The sequence below is a fragment of the Periophthalmus magnuspinnatus genome, chromosome 10, assembly GCF_009829125.3.
Source record: "Periophthalmus magnuspinnatus isolate fPerMag1 chromosome 10, fPerMag1.2.pri, whole genome shotgun sequence".
NCBI lineage: Eukaryota > Metazoa > Chordata > Actinopteri > Gobiiformes > Gobiidae > Periophthalmus > Periophthalmus magnuspinnatus.
Window position 1 is genome coordinate 36,950,327 of NC_047135.1, and position 20,166 is coordinate 36,970,492.

Below are 20,166 nucleotides of genomic sequence, written 5' to 3' on the forward strand. Positions count from 1 at the left end.
TGAGACTGCTCTTATCAAGGTGACAAATGACATCCGCTTGAACACTGATGCAGGCAAAGTCTCAGTCTTGATCCTGTTAGATCTGAGTGCTGCTTTTGACACTGTTGATCATGGGATCCTCTTACAGAGACTGGAGGACTGGGTGGGCATCTCTGGTACGGCACTAAACTGGTTCAAGTCCTATTTAGAAAACAGGGAGTACTTTGTTGAAATTGGAAAATGTATATCAGGTAAAATGTCCCTGACCTGTGGGGTGCCCCAGGGTTCAATCCTGGGACCCCTGCTGTTCAATCTCTACATGCTGCCGTTAGGCCAGTTAATACGCAGCAATAATGTGTCTTACCACAACTATGCAGATGACACTCAGATCTATGTCTCACTAGCAGCAGGTGAATATGGACCAGTGGATTCACTCTGCCACTGCATCCAACAGATCAGTGTGTGGATGCAAAACAACTTTCTTCTGCTAAACTCAGACAAGACTGAAGTTATCATCTTTGGCCCACAGAAACATAGAGAAAGTGTCAGCAGTCACCTCCAGTCTCTCTCTCTAAAACCTTCAAATCAGGCTAGAAATCTAGGGGTAATAATGGACTCAGACTTGAACTTTAACAGCCACATCAAATCAATAACATCTGCAGCTTTTTACCACCTAAAAAACATTGCAAAAATCAAAGGTATACTGTCAAAGCCAGACTTAGAGAGACTTATCCATGCATTTGTCTCCAGTAGGTTAGACTACTGTAACGGCCTGCTCACTGGCCTCTCCAAACGAGCCTTAACACAGCTGCAGTACATCCAGAACGCTGCTGCTCGGGTCCTGACAAGAACCAGGAAGTATGAGCACATAAGTCCTGTGCTCAGGTCTCTGCACTGGCTTCCTGTAGCTCAAAGAATAGACTTTAAAGCAGCTCTGCTTGTGTATAAGTCTCTCCATGGCCTAAGTCCAAAGTATATCTCCGACATGTTAGTGCCATATGAACCATCTCGCAATTTGAGGACTTCAGGGACCGGCCTCCTGCTGGTGCCCAGAGTCAGGACTAAACATGGGGAATCAGCGTTTAAATTTTATGCAGCTAAAACTTGGAACAGTCTTCCTGAAGATGTGAGACAGGCCTCTACTTTGACAATGTTTAAATCCAGACTCAAAACAGTTCTGTTTAGCTGTGCATATGACTGACAGGTTTTTATTCTGCACTCTTCTCTTTTAATGTTGATTTTATGATGATTATTTGTGATTATTTATGTTTGATTTGTGTGATTTTAATGTCTTTCTTATTCTGTAAAGCACTTTGAATTACCTTGTGTACGAATTGTGCTATACAAATAAACTTGCCTTGCCTTGCCTTGCCAATTGTAAAGGTAGTACAGACAAACATTGGAATACTTGAGTAAAAGTAATCCACTGCTCATGTTAGACCAATCCAATGGCAAGCTGCACCTTGTTATGTCTCACTGAAAAACATACGGCAGAAAAACATTTGGAGGCTTTGAAAGTGGTAGTTATTGCAATCATGGTGTTCCCACTATAATGAGCACAGCACTGTACCTATAACGACCAGAGACTAAACAAGTGTAAACAGGCCACCAGCGCCCCAAACTTCAGCAGTTTGTTCCACAGTACAGCATTAACTGTATTTATTTTTATATTTATTCTTGCTAAACCTCTTACTGGGAGCAGGAACATCTCCTCACAGACCTGACATGTAACTTTGTCTCCATGGACACAAATGACGTATATTCCAACTTTAAATATATTTGTGGGTCTCCAATAAAACAACATGTTATAATGTTAGTTCAAGTTTATTTCTATAGCACATTAAAAAGAAAATAATAAAAATGAGCTGGGACCTAGCTGGGACCTAGCATGGCATGGCTCTGGAACCTATTGTGGCATGGCTATGGGACCTAGCGCGGCATGGCTTTGGGATTTAGCACAGCATGGCTCTGGGTCTGAGCGTGGCACGGCATGGCAATCATTCTTCAGAATAACTGCGTAAATATAGTTGTCCAAGAAGCTTTTTCCAAGAAGGATAATCATTTTGCTTGAGTTACCTTTGACCTCAGAGTATAAGAGCTCCATTGCATTGTTCTAAGAAAGAAAACCATACTTTTTCTCAAAATACGTGCCGTGAATTCCTGGCGTGACTTCACAGAAGAAGCCGACCTGTTTTTCTGTGCTCTTTGTGGGTAATATATTTCGACTGTGGCGCGCTCTGCCTGTAGACGAATCATTTATGTGCGTGTTTACAACAAGGTGTTGGGTTGTGCGTCCTCCATCTCAGTTAGTGTTTTGTGTTTTATCTGATGTGTATGTCCACAAGGGAAACCACCAGATGCTCCTGAAGTCATCTATTCAATACTGCCTCAATATTTCACTGTCTGGGATCATATCTTATGTAATTCAGAATGTACGACACCACTGGCACTGTGTTGTTTGGATCTATCTCCTGTTATAACTACCATCAGCTCCAAACTGGTGCTTAGACCACATGATCTGTGGTTTGTGCTGAAAGTCAAAGAGGAAGAGGTATGTAATACTGAACAAGTACTGGCAGAATACTTATGTGCTATAGTTTTTCATGATTAAAACACTATTAAATAATAATACTTTCATTGGTCTTTGCCTATGTATTGTATGATCTGTATCTTTGTTTGTTGGACTTTTTTATCTGAAGCTCTTTGGGCAGCTGAAGTTGAATTTAAATGTGCTATATAAATAAAATGGAATTGCTCTATCAAACCTAAAATAATTTTTAATAAAGAGTACATGACTTGTGATTCTGCTGCTCCAAGTTTGCCTGGGTTCCAGAATATACACGTGTTCAATACTTCATTGATGGGTGAATTAGCCAACCAGGAAGATGTGTAGTCCATCTATATCGGGGAAAAAAAAGGAAAAAAATATCACAGAGGACTGAAAAACATGGTTTGACCGGGCTTGAGACACAATGGAGGGCGTTGGAACCAGACTGTCAGTTTTTTTCAGAAAGGGTTGTTTGTGTTGAATATTAATCAGAAATTGTAAAACATCATCCACTTTTGTTGTTGTGTTGTTCTACTAATTCTGTAACAGTAAAGTATCACTGTGGAACTTTTTTTTTCACCCCTAATGTGTCATCAAAAAGGTGAGACATGCCTTGTTACAAAAACATGATTTAACTCTATAATAATGAGTTTGAGAATATACTTGATGCATAAAGACAGAGCAGCAGGAGGCTGTACAAAAATGCAACTATTCAATGAAAATTACATATCCCTAGAATTTATCCACTGAACCAAAAGACCTTTGACACCGCCTGGACATGGTCTTTACCAGGGGAGTCTGGGCCAACAGTTTAGCGAGGGTCTGCAAATGTGGATACTATAAAGTCTGACTGCTTTTCTTTGGCCTTCTCTTAAATTCCTTGTTCCCTTCAGATGTGTTGCTGGCCCAGTTAATCTTTTTCACATCTGGCCCAAAGCCACCTGACCACCCTGAACAAGTACAGGCGTACGCTGGCCCTCATTTACAAGAATAGTCCCCTTTTGGTTTGTAATGGGGTCTACATCCACACCCATGCCATTTAACAAGAGCTATAAAGCCCTCAGACACACAGGCATGTGCTGCTTTACAACAAGGTGTCATTCCCTCCACAGTAAATCCAGGAATCAACTGTCATTTGGGTCCAAATTGTTCCATTTGTTTGAAGGCCAAGTTTGCTGACATGATTTGGGCTCTGAGAAACGAGGACATTTGTCCATTTCAGTCCAAGTGAAAGCTTCAAACCTCCAAAATTCACTCACTGAGAAGTAGAGGCTTCAGTAGCACTGTTAATAATTTGCTGAAGGTGCTGGGTTTGGAACCAAAACAACTTGGAACAAGCTAGAATAAATCATCATTACAATTGTTACTAGCAAAAGTTATATTTAATTTTAACATGTTTACCTTGCATTTTGGGACACAGATTGATGATGTTTATAAAAGTTTACATATAAATTCTACATAACCACCCTTTAATTGTTAAAAGTTTAACTGTGTTTTGTTGACGGAAATCTGAGCTTTATAGTTCACATCAAAGTATTTTAAATTACAACACATTTTGGATCCCAGGGTAACCAAATTTTACACTACCTATATTTCAACAGCTCATTTCTGTAGCTCATTTTGAAGAGAAGTATTTTGTGAGTTTGGAGGAGTTGGCTGCACATCATACAGACGACTGGCCCAGTAGCCAGGCCCATAGACTCAAGTGGGACTTTCAGAAGGAATGGATTAAAAAGAGGATGGAGAGGAAGGAAAACAAACTGAAACAAGAGGAGGAGTCTGAGTGTGGTTCTGTGGCTGCCACGTCAACACCAACACCACCACCAGGGGGCCAGCATGAGCTGCACACCTCCCATTGTATTTTCTAACACTATCTTACAGAGACTGAATAAAGGGTGTTTTGTTCCTTTTTTTTCCAGATCTCTGGAAATTCAAGTTCACAAAGATAAAACTGCAACTAATTTGTTAAGAAATTTGTGATTTGGGGACTTTAATGGGCCTAGGCTTTGTGCAGTAGAGCAGACTAAGAACAGCAGAAGCACCAACCACCCACCCATCTCATATCTAGTATAGTTAGATTTGGAGAAAGTATGCAATAACAATGGCATACAGTCACTCAAACATCATCATAACCCCTTCAAAAAGTATTGGAAATCTTCAAGGACGTTGACCCTCACACCTTGGACCAAATCTCACCATCTGTGATGACTCCAGAGCTGATCTTACGGCTCCACCATGTGTCTAAAGGTAGCACTGCATACATCTCAGGGCTGTAGTTGTTATTAAACTTTATTAGTCTTGTGTGGATCGTTCACATTTAATTTCCAACCTGCAGGAGAAGAGCAAAGGGCGAGTGTGGCTCTCTACAGCGCAGTGAGAGGAGACTTAAGGGGTGAGAGAAGAAGCTGAAGCAGCTGCTGCTGCTGCTAGCTGTTCATACACATTACACAAGCAGAGGACAGCAAAGTGATGCAAGTCCAGGTTTAATATAGGACTACATTGCATTTTTTTTTAATAAGTAGGCCGATTAATGACTATGATTACTGACAAAAAACAAACAAACAAAAATTAATAACTAACGCAACTGAGTCCAAATCTGAGTTTTAAGTCTGAGCAAATTTCCTTAATCGCATGGTCGTGTTCAAGCCCATGACTGCGCTCTAAAATATAGTTTTACCAGTAAAAGTTTTAGAACTCCTTCAGTCTATGTTCAGCCAACCAACATACCAGGGACTACACACCCACTTTAACAGTTAAGAAAAACTATGAAAAAAGGTAGCCGAAAGTACAAGACAAGAACAGATATAGAATTTATTTCCAATCACCATATGCAAAGAATAAGAGGTGACACCGCTTGAAACAGATAATATAGAATTTATTTTCAACCAGAAGTAGGAAAATACATAGGTAGGTGTAAAGGAAACAAGCTGATCCTGAAGTCAACAGAAAAACAAAGAACCAAACTATAGTCCAAACGGAGTGGAGAGGACGGCTAAGGATACAACAGAAAGCATTGTTTACCATTCAGTTCATTTGCAAACAGTATTGATTTGAAAACAGCTGCCTTTTTTCTCGCCAGGTTCATGGACATTCTACATCATTGTGCAAGTGTTTTGTCTTTATTTGCTTTTTTGCTGGTATTTAATGAATGGTAAACAATAGTTGGTCCAGTGCATAAAACACAGTGACACAGATCAATATATGTACTCAGCTTGACTACAGACAATCCTGATCATTAAACAACTACCACTAAAAACTGGCAGGGGAGAAGAGATGAGCAAATATACAAGATGGATGTAACCAAAGTGTTAAAAGGTACGGGGGTGACAGCCAAACTAGTCCGGAGAGTTAAGAGTGAAGATGCAGAGATTAAAAGCGAGCAGTTTGAAAGACAAAAGAGCTACATACATTTCAGGTAAAATATTTAAAATCCATTTGAATGGTGATTTTTAACAGTTAAGGGAATTATTGCCAAGTTCTTGGGAAAGTGATGGAATGAGCCAAAGTTGAACAACAGTATGAGTTTGAAGGAGTTGATGAGAGTTAAGGAAAAGGACAGTGCTTTCCTTTCAGCCCTACAGTTGATGGAGACTATGGTTAGCATTAGATGGACATGTTGGTTGGTGTACACCATGATAAAAGTGACGCAGCCTGGGAAATCATTGTATGCTTAATGAGCCAATTATGAAACAATGAAGGAGTGGAAAAGTACAACGCTAAATGAGTGACCAATCACTGAAGCCTACGAGTGACATCAATGATTTTTGTCAAAGCCAGTCACAAACAATGAGGGGGGTGTCAACCTGAAATTATGTCAAAACAAATCTGACCATTAGTAGCTAGCTAGTGTAACAGAGAACTCACTGTGATGCACAAGAACTAGTGAGATGGACTAGGTACTGAAAACCATCACAGGACCAGTCAACACAACAGCACCAGTGATGTCTATTCACCTGCAGCTACTACAGAGACAGCGCTGCTGCCTACACTACAGACACCAGCTCCTCTGCCAGTGCCACATCCAAAAATAAAGCTGAAAGATACGACCAAAAGAGTATCCCTGTGCTTAGACCAGAGAAGATCCTCCTACGGCATCGCCGGGAACAACCATCTACACATGATTTCTACATAGCATTTGGTTTGTGATGGGACAACAGTTTATGGAAAATATTGAGTTCAAATAAAAACAAATAGCAAACATAACACCATCATAGATTTCATGATTTACACATCAACAAACACAATATCATTTTTAGAAAGGAAACATGAGATACATCTTTTATTCACACTTTACAAAAAGCTAGCCTTTAAATCTACTACAATACTAATGCCATTCAGAAAAAAAAACTGGACACATTGGTTTCCATTGGAAAAAAAATGTTTAAAAACAACAAAGTGGGGCAAACAAATGGGTTAAACTTTATCTGAGGGCCAAGTTTACTTCCTATTCACTTGCGTTAAAATGTTTTGAGACTACATTAAGAACGCCTTCAGAGGCGGAACGAGGGGGGCTCAGCTGGGCCTAAGTGCTCAGTGTGTGGTCCATGTTCAAACATGGCTGCCTGAATAAGAGTGAGGTTTGTCTCACAGCTTTGAGATGTGACTAATGCATCAGCTGAGGCCCCATAACTCGTGTGTCTAAAAGCAGAGTGGGGCTTCCACCTTCAGCGGAGCAAAGGTAGGTCCACCAATGGCACTATAACTGCAGTGAGAAGGAGCTGTACACAGGGGTAGAGGTTTTAAAACACAGCTTAAGTCTGATCGTTGAGGTTAGTCTGCGGTCAGGAGGTTACAGGTGGGCGGGGCAGGGGCGAGGCCAGATGGAGCAGAGAGGGTCTGGACAGAAAGCTGTGCTGATACTAAACTAGTGCAACTTAAGACAGTGGATTGAGAACAGACTCATGTCCCAACAGGATAGGAAGGGCATAGGGGAACGCATACCTGATTACTATAGAGCTGAATGAGGAGGAGGATTATACACACCATCATGACATTGTCATAGCTCATAAAAAAGAAACTTAACAAAAACAAAGGACATAAAATCTTCAAATGTGTCAACAGTATTTAAAAATAAAAGGAGAAAAGGTTGTTCAGGCGTTCATCGAGTGTAAATAGTGCAAGACAACAACAACTGCTACAGTGAGGCACCATGTTGGTTTGTACAAGTGGGATTTGAGAACAGATGTGGGCTGCCTTTAGTCGGGTGTGTTCAAATGTGATGTCAGCAGCGCGGATCAATGACTTTGTTAATGGGCGACAAGCAACAGGCCAACTTCACTCAGTGTCTATTTACAATCACAGCGATGTGCCAAAATCAAATGAGCAGAGAAGGACCAAATCAAATACATTACTTACAGTTAAACTCTGGGAGTGCAAAGTAGTGACAGCGAATGCCTCGAACAACCTCTTCTTACGTCTTTTGTACAAGCTGGTAATATCAATTCATCTTAACATTAACTGGATAAAAATTTAGCCATAGTTTACAATACAATCTTTTTTTCAAATCGGATCATAATTTACTCTTAGTACAAAAAACGCCAAAAAACAGGTCTTTGTGGTTCATATACAATCATGTAAAGACTGAGTTGAGATTTCTATTCTGTACAAACACTTGTGAAAAACCACTGCTTTTGTGTGTGGGGTTTATGGCTGGGGAAAGTCACTACTGGCCTTTGAGACAGTGCTACAAATCTGTCTACGAATTAGCTGTGTGTTAGCACGTGCGTATGTTCATGTGTATGTTAGCGCGTGTGTATGTTTACATGTGAGGAATGCTGGTTTTACTCCTGTGTCTCAGCCATTAGACTCCCTCATAAAACCATTCAAATAAAAAGATTAGTGGGAAAAGCGCCCCTCCAATCCCTCTCCCTTCAGCCTAGGTGCCCTGCCTAAAGGTGATATAGGCCATGTAAGCTCCTAACACTAGACTAACCTTGTGTTCACTACGAGTCGGGGCTAAACAGTCGACAAACAGGACGGTAGCTGCACTATTTGTCTCACCTCCTCCTAAAGCTCAACACTACAAGGGACATTGGACAGTTGTAAATTCTTGTAGCACCAAAGGAGACCGAAGCACCACAGAATGACAGCAGGAAACGTGGCCTCCAGCGACCGGTCGAAGCTGCTCTAAAGCGCTCACATCAGAGACCCACAGCTCGGCGGCCATCTTAGCCTCCAGCGCTGATCAAAGAGGTCTGAAACTGGTGTGTGCAGTCTTTGCTGGTTTGAGAGTAGCTCACTTTTCAGTGCTAATAAAGCCTTGGTTTCTCTTGCACTAAAGAGCCTTTGTGTGGGACAAACAACATGAGCTACCGTCCGCTTAAGTTAAAAAGATAGTGACAAAGAATGTGGCGGATTTGATAAAAAAGGGGATTTGCAACACAAAATCTGATACAAACACTGACTGAATTGAGCAGTTAAAAATAAAAACAGGAGAAAGGATAAAGAAAAATATAGAATATCTATAACATTATACGAAATCCCTGTCGGCCAGACCTCACTGAACGTTTATTTTACAGGTTGTGTTTTGTCGTCCCTCCAGTGCAGTGGGGGAGAGCTGGTAGTGGGAGGGAGAAGATTAAAAACAGAGCGGCTGTGGTGGCGGCTCCCTCTGGTGGTGTGGCAGGGACCCACTACCTGCGCGTAGGCAGGTGCAGCCCATTGACCTGTGGGGGCGCGTTGGGCAGGAGCAGCTCCAGCTGGGCAAAAAGGGAGAAGTGGTCAGAGGGGATGTGGGGGTGCGGGCACCCGGTCACATTGTTCTCAACCAGCCAGTGGGGGTCCAGGGGGCCCAGGATCCCCAGCACGTTCAGGTGAGGCTTGGAGTAGAAAATGTAGTCGATGACACCCTGACGACCACAAGAGTAAAGAGTTAATTGTTATTTATATTTGCTGCCTCCATCAGTCTCAAAGCACTTAAAATCATATGCCACTTATACAACAGTGTATGCAGGAAAGGACCCAACAACAGTGTCCACTGGTGGCAACAGCATTTCAAGAGTCAAGAGAGTCAACCACTTGGGACAGGAACAAAATGCACTTCTTGATACCATTGAGGCTTTGTATTCATTTACTTACCATTCCATTGTATAAAGCTAAGCCCTTTAAAAGGACTTACATTTCTAAATGTAAACTTTTGCCAGTCAAGGTCTTGTACATCGTGTGAAGATGAAGCATTTCATTCTAGGTGTAGGATGTCAGTGTCGTTTTGGTTGGACTGTGAGGAGGTCTAGTTTACAAACACGTATGACCTGTGCCCTCTTTGGAAGCAGCAGGACAGGTGGACGCTCAGGCTGGAGCCTGAATAAAGCTCACGGGAGCACAGTAGTAGGTAAAGTGAGTTCAGGACCTACCTTAAAGTCAAAGGTGTAGTTGGTGTAAGGCATCAGGCCGTTCTCGTAGGCGCTCTTCAGCTTGAAGCCGTGGGTGATCCGGCCATTGGACGTGCTGTTCTTGCCGTTGCAGTTAAATTTGGTCAAACTGTCGCTGTAACGCAGCTCCTTGAAGTCCTTGTGAGTGCAGTCCACTCCTCCAGAGCTCAGGTACTCTACCACACCTGAAGCCAAACAATACATATAGGAATACAGGTTATGAGTGTTTTTTTTGAGCTGCTGACAGCACAGAACCATGTCTGTCAGGGTTTTCTAAGTAGGCTGGTACATGTGTAAAACTGATATTTCAGCAGCGGCACTTCTTTCGGAGTTTGCATTTTTTTACATTAGCGAAAAGATGGCTACAGGTTTTTGGAGTTTTTATCACATATCTGGGAAAAACAGACAGTGGGAAATAATTGTGGAACAAGCACGTGTGAACAATATACAAATATATTACAGTGCTTACAAAATGTTCTGTCTCCCACAAGACAGTGTCATTTCTTACTCTCAGACATAATGTTACATTTTGGCCAAGGTCATATTTCGCACTTCTTCACGATAGCTTCTTTGATACAGAACGAGTAACACCCACCCTGAGATGATTAAAAACACTGGTGTAATTGCAAATTGTTAGACTCTGCATTTGATTCTACATGGACTTCGCATTTGATTCTGCTTTGAATTTTGCTGTACGCTGCCTTTAACCCGACTGTAAAATAAAAATCTACAGAACGATTCCCGAGCCTCTGCGCCTGTTCTTCTGCAACAGAACAGAAACCGACAGAAACTTGGTGGAGGATGTGGTGGTGGAAAGGCATATTTAAACTTCATAGTCACAGATATTGTTTATTATTACATACTGAAGAATAATATTTCATATCCAACAATTATAAATACATTGTATATGATGTAAAGTTCTTTATTAAGCAGATTATCCACTCAGAAAGTAACTGTTCGTACAAATAAAGACAGCAGCACATTACCCTAAAAGGGCCCTTTCCAAGAGCTTCAACTCCAGTGCCTACATTAACAGGTCTACCAATCAGTGCTAGTGGAGACTCTGCAGCTCAGTAACTGAATTCTGGAGTTTTCTGGAGCTTTCACATTAGACATGGCCTGTGCACGTACTGATCCGGTACATTATCATGGTCATTTTTACACCAGAAACAGCACAGACTACAAACATGTTAACCATTGGTACTGCAAAAGCCTTTTGGGATTAGGGTTACAGCGCGGCTCAAACCCCTCACGGTGCCAGCTGCAACACTATGAGAAGTCTGGGAGGGAGACTTACCAGAGTCTGGGAGGGAGTTGAGGTCAGCGCACAGCACCAGTGGAATGGCATTGGTTTCTCCAGAGACGGACGATAGCTTGAGGCTACGTGTGGCCTTGTCCACGATGTTCTTCACCTCAGACAGGAACATCATGGTCTGGACCAATTTGACGTCTGAGTACTCGGGGTCCCAGTGCATGTGAGCATTGGCCACCAGGAGGAGCTGCTTCTCCATGCCATGGAGGGATTTTCCGGCTTAAATAGAAGATACCTTTAGGTGCTTTTCACAATGTAGCAGCATACAGTATACATGTACACACCCATTTTAATATAAACACCAATAAGATTATGCATGACTTACAGGACACCTCCATCATCTCTTTGCGCACTTCGAGGAGAACAGCCACTCCAATGTTGTCTTTTGTCATGACTCTGTTGAGCATGGCTTCGGAGCCCTCAGAGTTTGCCATGGCCAGCTGGTTAAACTCCACTGTATGCTTCTGCACTGCACTGAACCTGGGGAAACATGAGGCTTCATTATATGCATCAAGAACAAATACAAGCTAAACATGAAATTATGTCTGGGTGGGTTAGGGAAGACGGGCAGGCCCCCTTCACTCTCTACAGTGAATCTTTTGGATGGGATTAATGGCCTGTGGTTAACTTTTTTTTATTAATATATAAGGACATATTATCCATTATTATTTTTATTATTATACATTTTTTATTGAGGGGGTAAAAACTTCACTACAGTAAAACGCTCATCTGGAAGCATTTGTAGTGAGCTTGAGGTTCCCAGAATACACATGTGTAGTAATAAACACATGAAATTGTTCTTATTGTTGTCCATCAATGAGGAGTTGGGAATAAAAGATGTCCACATACTTTTCCGTCTTGTAGAAAATGGCGCAGCCATCCACATGTTTCCGGTCCGACTCAGACATGGTCCTGGCTCGAGACTTTGGACTGAAGAAGCCATCGTAGCCCTGCTCCTTCAGCTCCGGCAAAAAGAAGCTGTAGTACTGCTCAGTCTCTACTTCCTATAATGCAGTCAGTCAAATCTCTTAAAAATCTCCACAGTATATTGAAAAGATCACATTTCAGTGTTTTATCACAGCTGTAACCATATTAAAGCAGTATAGATATAGACGAATTCCTCAGTGAAACAGCTGTACTGTCATAATGCCCTCTGTAGGTGTTATTTTGTATGTAAAAATTTGGACAGCATGTTTTACTGCTTCTCATAAGCAATTGTTTTTAATTTTGTAATGTGATATATAAAAAGGGATCAGTGGATCTTTAATATATAACAGGTATTTGACCTCACCTGCAAACTGATGATGTCTGAATTGCAGCTGAGGATCTCCTGCATGATGGACTTCTTTCTGTATTCCCAGTTTAGAGCCCAGGATGGACAGTAGCCGTACAGCTGACGAGTGGCGTACTTGTCACACAGCACATTGTAGCACATCACTGAAAACAACGCTACAGAAAAGACACTGCAATGTTTAGGTTTACATTAATTATGGTAAAACATATTATGATTCTGCTCAAACTGACCTGATGCTCGCGTCCGGTCAGGCTCCTGCAGTGAAATCCACGACCGAGCTGGGGGCTGCTCTGTTGGTACTGAAGACACCGAAGCAATTACAATTCAACCCATTCTACCTTCGTGTGCACGGTTTTATTTTGGCTTAGAAATGAACAGTTAAAGCCATTAGAGCGGTTCTGATGTAGACATGTATTTAGTTAGCGCTTTATACAATTTTCAAGATTATTTAGGCTATTTATCAGACTAAAGTCTCCTTCCTTCATGTTCATCAGATGTTCATATTTTGCTCATTAATATATGTAAATTGAACTGATATCAGCCATGCATTCAGACACAAGCACATTGTGAAAAACCCATTGTTCACTGGGCAGAGAACTCACTGCGTTTTATCGCTCCTGCCAGATTGTCTAACAAGTAGTTGAGCAGTCTCCGTGTGCCGTCAGGCTCCTGGTAGAGGCTCATAATTTCTTGTGCAAGTGGGTTTCCTATCAAAAAGACACGAGTCAGTTTCAAACACAAAGGAAATTAAATTATCAGATGCTTCAGGAAAAATCACCTTTCAACCCCAGTGTTTGTAACTGAAAGAGTTTTCCCAATTCAAACGGTAAAACCCGCAACTGGTTGTTGTTTAAAAGCAGTTCCCTGTCAAAAACAGATATGATGATAATAATAATCATAATAATAATAATAACAAATAATGTAATTACAAATTCTGATTAAATCATGCAAACACCTAAAGGCTACCTGAGAGACACCATGTTGCCGAGCTCTGCCGGCAGGCTCCTGATCTTATTGGATGAGAGATCCAGGTACACCAGGTTGTGTAATTTGGCAATGTCTGGCGGGATGCGTGACAAGGAGTTGTCACTGAGGTGCAGGGCAGTGAGATGGGTAAGAGACCACAGAGCTGTGCTGAGACTCCTCACTCGACCTGCAAAGAGGGAACAAAGTTATGATGGAAGGTGGGGTAGAGCTTCCTTGCAAAGGCTTTGACAAAAGAGCAACTATTGGTGCCAGATTGTATTGAATTAATATGAGAAGAGAACCATTAAAATTATACAAGTTTCAGAAAGAAACTGAGAGTTTGTGCCTACAAGTCATCACTATATGGTCCAATTTCACACACACATTATCATTGGGAGGTATGCAGACACAGGAAGCCCCTGCTCACTCATCGCACCCAGAACCTTCTGTGAAGAGAGAGCACTAAGCACTCACCTGCCCCTGTGGCACTGCCTGCGTAATTTGTCCCACTCCAGCATAAACACACCATGTGCTAGATGTGTATTCTTAAAAATGCATTAAAGTGAATGCAGAGGGCCACACTGCCTGCACTAAGGACATGTATGGAACAGCACATCCTGTGTGTGTAGATTTAAAACAATTTTTATTTTTTTATTGTAGGGCGCATATCCCCATCAAAATACATAGGAAACATACATTTGTTGTTGTATTTGTGCATTTACCACCAGCACAATGTCTTTTTGGGGGATCATTCTGATTTATCTTTTGGTTTTATTATAGTTTATCATCTATATTTACTTCAGCGATAGATCACACTTCAAAATGTGTTATCGTGACTAGTGCTTTGGAATTTAGAAATCCTCGCATTTGGTGTGGTCAACCTGTACAGGTAAATACAAGCCTATTCCATCAGTCATTTATGTAGACCTGTGACAAGTGGCTATACGCTTCAAGTCCGATTGCTCTCCCATTAACAGTCAGTGCTGCAGGCAAATATCCTGCTTAGGCCGTCACGTGGTTTTGCTACAAACAAATACTGTCACGTGCAGTGTTTTTAGGGCCTAAAGTGAACATGCACTCATCCTGACTGGGAGGTGTAACACATACTTGAAAAAAAAATTTAAACAGTCAAATAAGATAAGAAAAAAAGCCAAGTAGCAGCCCATCCCAGAGCGTGCACATGCACCCCTCAAATTTAAGTGGTAAAAATCACACAAAATTCATTTTTTGAAGCTTTTAACAATGTCACAAGGTTGTTCGCCCTTCAAAAACATATCTGAAGTTTATTTTCAATCACACTTGAGTCACTGATTTAGTTAAGGTTCATAAGGCATCATCAGACTCCATTGACATCATCAAACGCCGTTGACATTTCAGTGTAGAAACGCTCAAATGTGAATAAATACTATTGCTAAATGGCTGCTAAAGGCCTTTTTTTTCACCGTTGACTGTTGTCAGCATTAACTCATATCTATATCTCAATCAGTAAAAGGTTAATTCTTTGAATATGTAAAACTATAAATTAAAACTAGAACAGTTTGTATCATATTTGAATTAAATTTTAAAGCCAATATTTATTTCATAAATTTTTATTAGTCTGAGTGAGAAGTCTGTGCTTTTAAAGATCTTTACAGTTCACAATAGTAAATGCAGTGATACCCCTTACTTTCATTGGTGATGTTTGCCATCTAATGCTTTAAATCATTTGGGGGGAAAAAAGACAAACACAGTGTGGATAATCTGCAGGTTTGATGCCTCTCTTCTGAAGGTAAATACTGTGTCTCATTCACAAACCCCAACCCACACTCATGATCTTTGCTTTGAGCTCTGTGCACCGGAGCGTGACCTGAGCTACAGCTGCTTGGATTGCCGTTATAGGTCTGGTCAGAGGTGAGAGGAGAGAGAGAGAGAAAGAGAATGTAAGAAATAACATCCCCATGACGATGTTTATGCATCTGTCCAAATCAGTTAATTTTTAAGTATACATAGCCTTATTCGGGGATCCTCATATAAAGGATTTACTGAGGATCTTTCCCCATCCCAAAAGATGTAATATCTTGATTTATGATTGTTTTAATCTTTATGAAAAACATATGTTCACTGTATAATGCCCAAAATGGCCAGTACCGAATGTGACTGCCCTAATATTAGCTTGTTAAACATGTGCATGCCAGCATTTTGGCACAATTGTGTGACAAGAACCACAAACAAACTGAATAAACAAAAGACAAAACACAACTCTCACCACTAATTTCCAGCTCAGCCCAGTACGACTTCTTCCCATTGGCTGCCTCCTCGCTGGACATAATGGTGTACATCCGCCTTGGATCAGGCGGGTCATATTTTTCCTTGGGCATTCCTATAACACTAAAAAAACATAACTCAGTCACATGAGTGTTTCATACATTTAACACATATAAATGAGAACATAATTTTAAAGATAACAGCACCTTGGTCATCTCTGCTTCATGGTTTACTTTAATATAAATAGTGGGACATTATTACATTGTCCCACTTAGTTTTAGGATGAGGACAGCTGTTTTATTGGGTGTGTAACTAGTGGACTATTACATACACCTTATGATAATAATCAGACTGGCATTGAGCACATGACTTTTCAACAGTACAGCAAATCTGCAAACTATTTAGGAGGCTCCATGTTCCTAGAAACTTACTTTAAATTAAAGAAAGGCACTGCTAATTGGTGCAATGCCTTTTAAATGGGAGATTACACTTTACATAACACTAGTTAACCACACGCCTAAAGTAGCATCACGGTGTGACTACAGCTGCAAACTGAAAATGACAGTGTTTAGACAAAGAATAAATATGAGTGCTGCTGCTTCTGTGACAATGTGAGCAATAACGTGAGCAATAACACATGAAACTGGGCTAGCTGATTAGCCTAGCTTAATCTAAATAGCCAGGTTAGCATCAAAGTAACATAAACATTACACGAGCCTGTTTAATGTCGACAGCAGGAAAGTTACACGATAAATCGTCTTTGGGGTTTTAATGAAAGTGAAATGAAGTGCGGGAGATTTCTGGAGTGAAACTGTGAGATTTTGTACATTTGTTGTTTACATAATACACTAGCATGCGCATTAACACAGGCCACAAAGTATGAACTCGTTTAGTCCATAAACGTGATTTAAAAACAGGCTAAAACAATAACATTTACATTAACACGGAAGACGAAAGCACACGAAGCTTCAGTTTGTTTGGAGCTAACAGTGGCAGTTAGCTCCTATTAGCATGTTAGCTCCTATTAGCATGTTAGCTCCTGTTAGCACGTTAGCTCAAACAGCCCAATAATTTTGAGCTACGTGATATTTTCTGTTCAGCGGTGCTTGGTTGCAAGATACAGTTCATATAAAACCCGATAGAATAAGTGGGAAAATGTTGATCTATTTGGAGGAGGAGGATTTCAGTTTTACCTTCAAGAGCATACCAAATATCGAGGACGACTGCGTGTTCTCTTTTGTTTTCTAGCCACTTCTCCCCCGTTTCCGCTGCTGTATCATGGCGACTGTCAGGGCTTTTTTTCCTCTCTGCGATAACTGCGCTTCTTCCTATTGGCCACAGTGTGGACGGGCCAAGCAGCTGTTGAATACACCATCAACTCAAAATATACATGTTTATACAGCACAAGATTTAAAAACAAATAGTAGAATACAAAATTAAGGAACAATATACACGTTTAAACAGAACAAGATTTAAAAACAAATAGTAGAATACAAAATTAAGGAACAATATACACATTTATACAGAACAAGATGTAAAAACAAATAGTAGAATACACCATTAAGGAAAAATATACATATTTATACACCATGTCAAAAGAAATAGAGCTCTACAATGATACAAACACCACTAACACGTGCGTGTGCATGAACCATAGGCTCCAAGTCAAATATGGAGCCTTGTTAGTTTGTACTTTTCTGTTACGTCTATTTATCAAAAGTGTTTTTAGTCAAATAAAGACACAAAAGCCTTAATTGTCTTGTACAACAATGTATTTCTGAACTACAAGAAGACCATTCAACACATTAAATAAATATGAAATCATGGCAAAACACTGCGTATTAACACTGACAGCCATCCATTAAATGATCCTGTAAATAGCTGAGTGACTCCACGACATGCAGAGGCAGAGCTTCACCAACATCATCCTGAGATCTGCACAGGAAGGCCTCCACTGCTTCACGCACCGCACATTTGGATACCATGTCTTCAGGCTTGTAAATGCGTGTGCCAATGCTGTCACTTTGTTCCATCTTAGAGCCACCAAGATATCCTAAATAGTAAACAAAAAAGCCAGATTAATGTTTTTTTTTCAAGGATAGAAAGACAAAATACAGGTACGCTATAGGCAACAGCAGTGTTTGTCCTCTGATCAGAAGGTTGGTGGTTCGAATCCCACTCTCGACATATTTATGATTCAGGAGAAAGGTCGGATCCACTGACCCACAGGTTGGTGGTTTGATTCAGCTGCCACAGATGAATGCTGTTGTTGTGTCCTCGGGCAAGACACTTAACCCACCTCACCCGTTCAATAGTGTATGAATGTGTGAGAATGGGTGAGTGCTTCTTTAATGTAAAGCGCTTTGAGCCTTGAAGGTGAAAAAGCGCTATATAAAAATGTGACCATTTGCCACATTGTGATTGAGAAGACAAGCTAACCTTTCATTGCATTGCTGTAGCTGAGCAACAACATCCAGAGATGATTGATCAATTCTTCCCATCTCCGCCATTTTTCAGTGCCATCCTAAAAAAACCAAACAAACAGCTGACACAACATAAAAGCTGTTATCAGTGGGCCCCCTTGAGGTGCTCAGGTGCTACATCAGTCCTTTGAAAAATTTTAATACTGGGCGCCTAAGTCATTGCTATTATACAGAATGCATGGAATGGCAAAAATACAAGTGTAATATTTACACCAGGGTCAGGTGAGAGGGTGCAGTTCTTCAGAAAGTGGAGCAGTAGACTGAGTGACATGGGCACAGAGGTTTTGACTGGGCAGGAATAGTCCAGCACATGTTCCAACAGCTTACACCTGAGCCTCTTGCTCTGCAGACTCTCCAGAAGTAGCATTCTGCAGGCCAAGAGCCAATTTCCATCAGAAAACAAAACAACTACAATAACAAGAATTCAGTGGAATCAAGCAAACGGAATGACAAGTCCTTTAATTGGAAAAAATATTAATATAAATAAGTCAATATTTGCTATCATTTTATAAGTGCAGAGTATGTTGATTATTACCTGTGTGGTCGCAGGGCTACAGTGCTGATGAGCATGTGGAAAAGCTCCTGAGAAAGCTTAGCAGAGCATATAGCTGGTGAGCAGTCCACCTCTAAAGCCAAAGACAGCATCTTCTGGAAGAGGACCACCATTCTGCAAAGAGTAAAGTTATCAATAACATATTCAGCTCTATTTTCTGTAGTGCAACAGGGCAATATCAGTGATGAATTGCAAGCATAAGTGAAAAAAAAATCAGAACATATCTTTCTCACCTGGTGTGATCTCCGTGTATATCTTTACAGTCTGTTGAATACATAATTGCAGAAAACAGCCACTTACAGATGTCCCTAAAACATCATAGAACAAGGTCACACATACTCATAAGCAACAAAGATAAAAGACTAATTGTGCCAAGACAAAAAGATAACAAAAAAATTAAATGCTAACTTTATATGAGGAAACTGCTGATCAAATGACAACATGGCTTTGGCAATAGACTGATAAAGTGCAGATGTAGATTGTTTGGTCTTGAAGTCATCCTCTAAGGTAAGCACCACATAATCTAAGAACATGCGCATGCTCCGAGGGCAGAGTTCCTTTGGCGAGAAGAGAGGAACGGTGGAAAAAACAAACACATTACAAATACAAAACATATGACAGTTTAGATTACTCATTTCACTAAAACATTGAGCTAACAATATTATATTGAAGATTTTGAGGAAAAAAATCGTGTTTTTTTTCTAGAACTCATCTGTACTTCCTAGACCTTTCTTTTTTTTCCTCAACTTTTTTTAACTGATGAAAAAACTATGACAAATATTTACAGGTGCTATCTCACTGAATACTAATCACACAAACATTAAAATATGTCAAATGCACTTCTGTAGTAGCGTGCTGCCACAGTGGTACCTTATTTTCCATGGCATTGCTTAACATTTCCCAGTCCCATGAAATAGACCATTTATCAGCAATGTGGTGCCTATAAAACAAAAGAGAAAGTAACAAAATAAAACCATAAAACTTATAAATATTCAGCTCTTGTGGTCTAACCTTTGTGTCTTCATCAGAAGACTGAATGCTTGCACACAGTGGTGATGTGGAGACCGTGGGTTGAGCAGGATCTCTTTCAGCAGATGCAGGGTGATGTCTTTGGGTGGGTAGTAGCCTGGCTGGAGCAGGTCTGATAGAAGCTGCAAAGTTCCTTCAGGATAACTTTCTTGCATGGTACTGTAAACCAGGCTGAGGCTCAAGGTACCAAGTATCTGTGGACTTTTAGTCCTTCTCTCTTCTTCAGTCTATAAAAATAAAAATGTATTAATGTTATGTAGTAAAAAGGTACAGATAAATATTACAAAAATAAAAATTCTTACCGGAACATCAACTCTACCATACACAAATCTCTTCACAGCAGCAGGACATACATAATACTTGTCACTTTGTGTACAGTCCATGTCTT

General features: G+C 40.6%; 2 protein-coding genes across 3 annotated transcripts in view; both read right to left on the reverse strand.

Moving 5' to 3' along the window:
• Positions 1 to 5,381: 5,381 nt before the first annotated feature.
• On the reverse strand, positions 5,382 to 17,014 carry cnot6a (CCR4-NOT transcription complex, subunit 6a). 2 transcript variants are annotated; one of them, XM_033974355.2, is made up of 12 exons: positions 16,907 to 17,014; positions 15,715 to 15,836; positions 13,470 to 13,656; positions 13,282 to 13,367; positions 13,106 to 13,210; positions 12,734 to 12,802; positions 12,501 to 12,658; positions 12,059 to 12,213; positions 11,535 to 11,689; positions 11,195 to 11,428; positions 9,880 to 10,082; positions 5,382 to 9,375 (listed from the first exon to the last, which is right to left on the reverse strand). In XM_033974355.2, exons 2-12 carry the CDS (start codon positions 15,824 to 15,826, stop codon positions 9,160 to 9,162), a joined length of 1,680 nt encoding a protein of 559 aa, XP_033830246.1. In that variant the 5' UTR covers positions 15,827 to 15,836; positions 16,907 to 17,014; the 3' UTR covers positions 5,382 to 9,159. The 2 variants fall into 2 exon arrangements, with proteins under 2 accessions (XP_033830246.1, XP_055080578.1); XM_055224603.1 differs by having other exon boundaries at positions 16,921 to 17,000.
• A 451-nt stretch (positions 17,015 to 17,465) lies between these two features.
• The window catches only part of simc1 (SUMO interacting motifs containing 1), a 4,576-nt gene continuing 1,875 nt past the window's right edge, over positions 17,466 to 20,166 (reverse strand). Inside the window, exons 2-10 of the mRNA XM_033974354.2 lie at positions 20,081 to 20,166; positions 19,761 to 20,005; positions 19,620 to 19,689; positions 19,158 to 19,306; positions 18,983 to 19,057; positions 18,732 to 18,863; positions 18,408 to 18,564; positions 18,153 to 18,237; positions 17,466 to 17,766 (exon numbers count right to left, since the gene is read on the reverse strand). The exon at positions 20,081 to 20,166 is cut by the window's right edge and continues 955 nt beyond it. Of these exons, the coding sequence (XP_033830245.1) occupies positions 17,555 to 17,766; positions 18,153 to 18,237; positions 18,408 to 18,564; positions 18,732 to 18,863; positions 18,983 to 19,057; positions 19,158 to 19,306; positions 19,620 to 19,689; positions 19,761 to 20,005; positions 20,081 to 20,166 (1,211 nt within the window). The 3' untranslated portion in view covers positions 17,466 to 17,554. The remainder of the gene's footprint in view (positions 17,767 to 18,152; positions 18,238 to 18,407; positions 18,565 to 18,731; positions 18,864 to 18,982; positions 19,058 to 19,157; positions 19,307 to 19,619; positions 19,690 to 19,760; positions 20,006 to 20,080) is intronic.

Excerpts from the sequence above, each read along its gene's own strand:
- cnot6a (XM_033974355.2), bottom strand. The coding sequence starts at position 15,826 with ATGCCCAAGGAAAAATATGACCCGCCTGATCCAAGGCGGATGTACACC. Across the intron at positions 12,659-12,733 it reads TGACCGGACGCGAGCATCAG|CGTTGTTTTCAGTGATGTGC; the intron begins GTCAGTTTGAGC and ends TCTTTTCTGTAG. Across the intron at positions 11,690-12,058 it reads ATTTTCTACAAGACGGAAAA|GTTCAGTGCAGTGCAGAAGC; the intron begins GTATGTGGACAT and ends ATGTTTCCCCAG.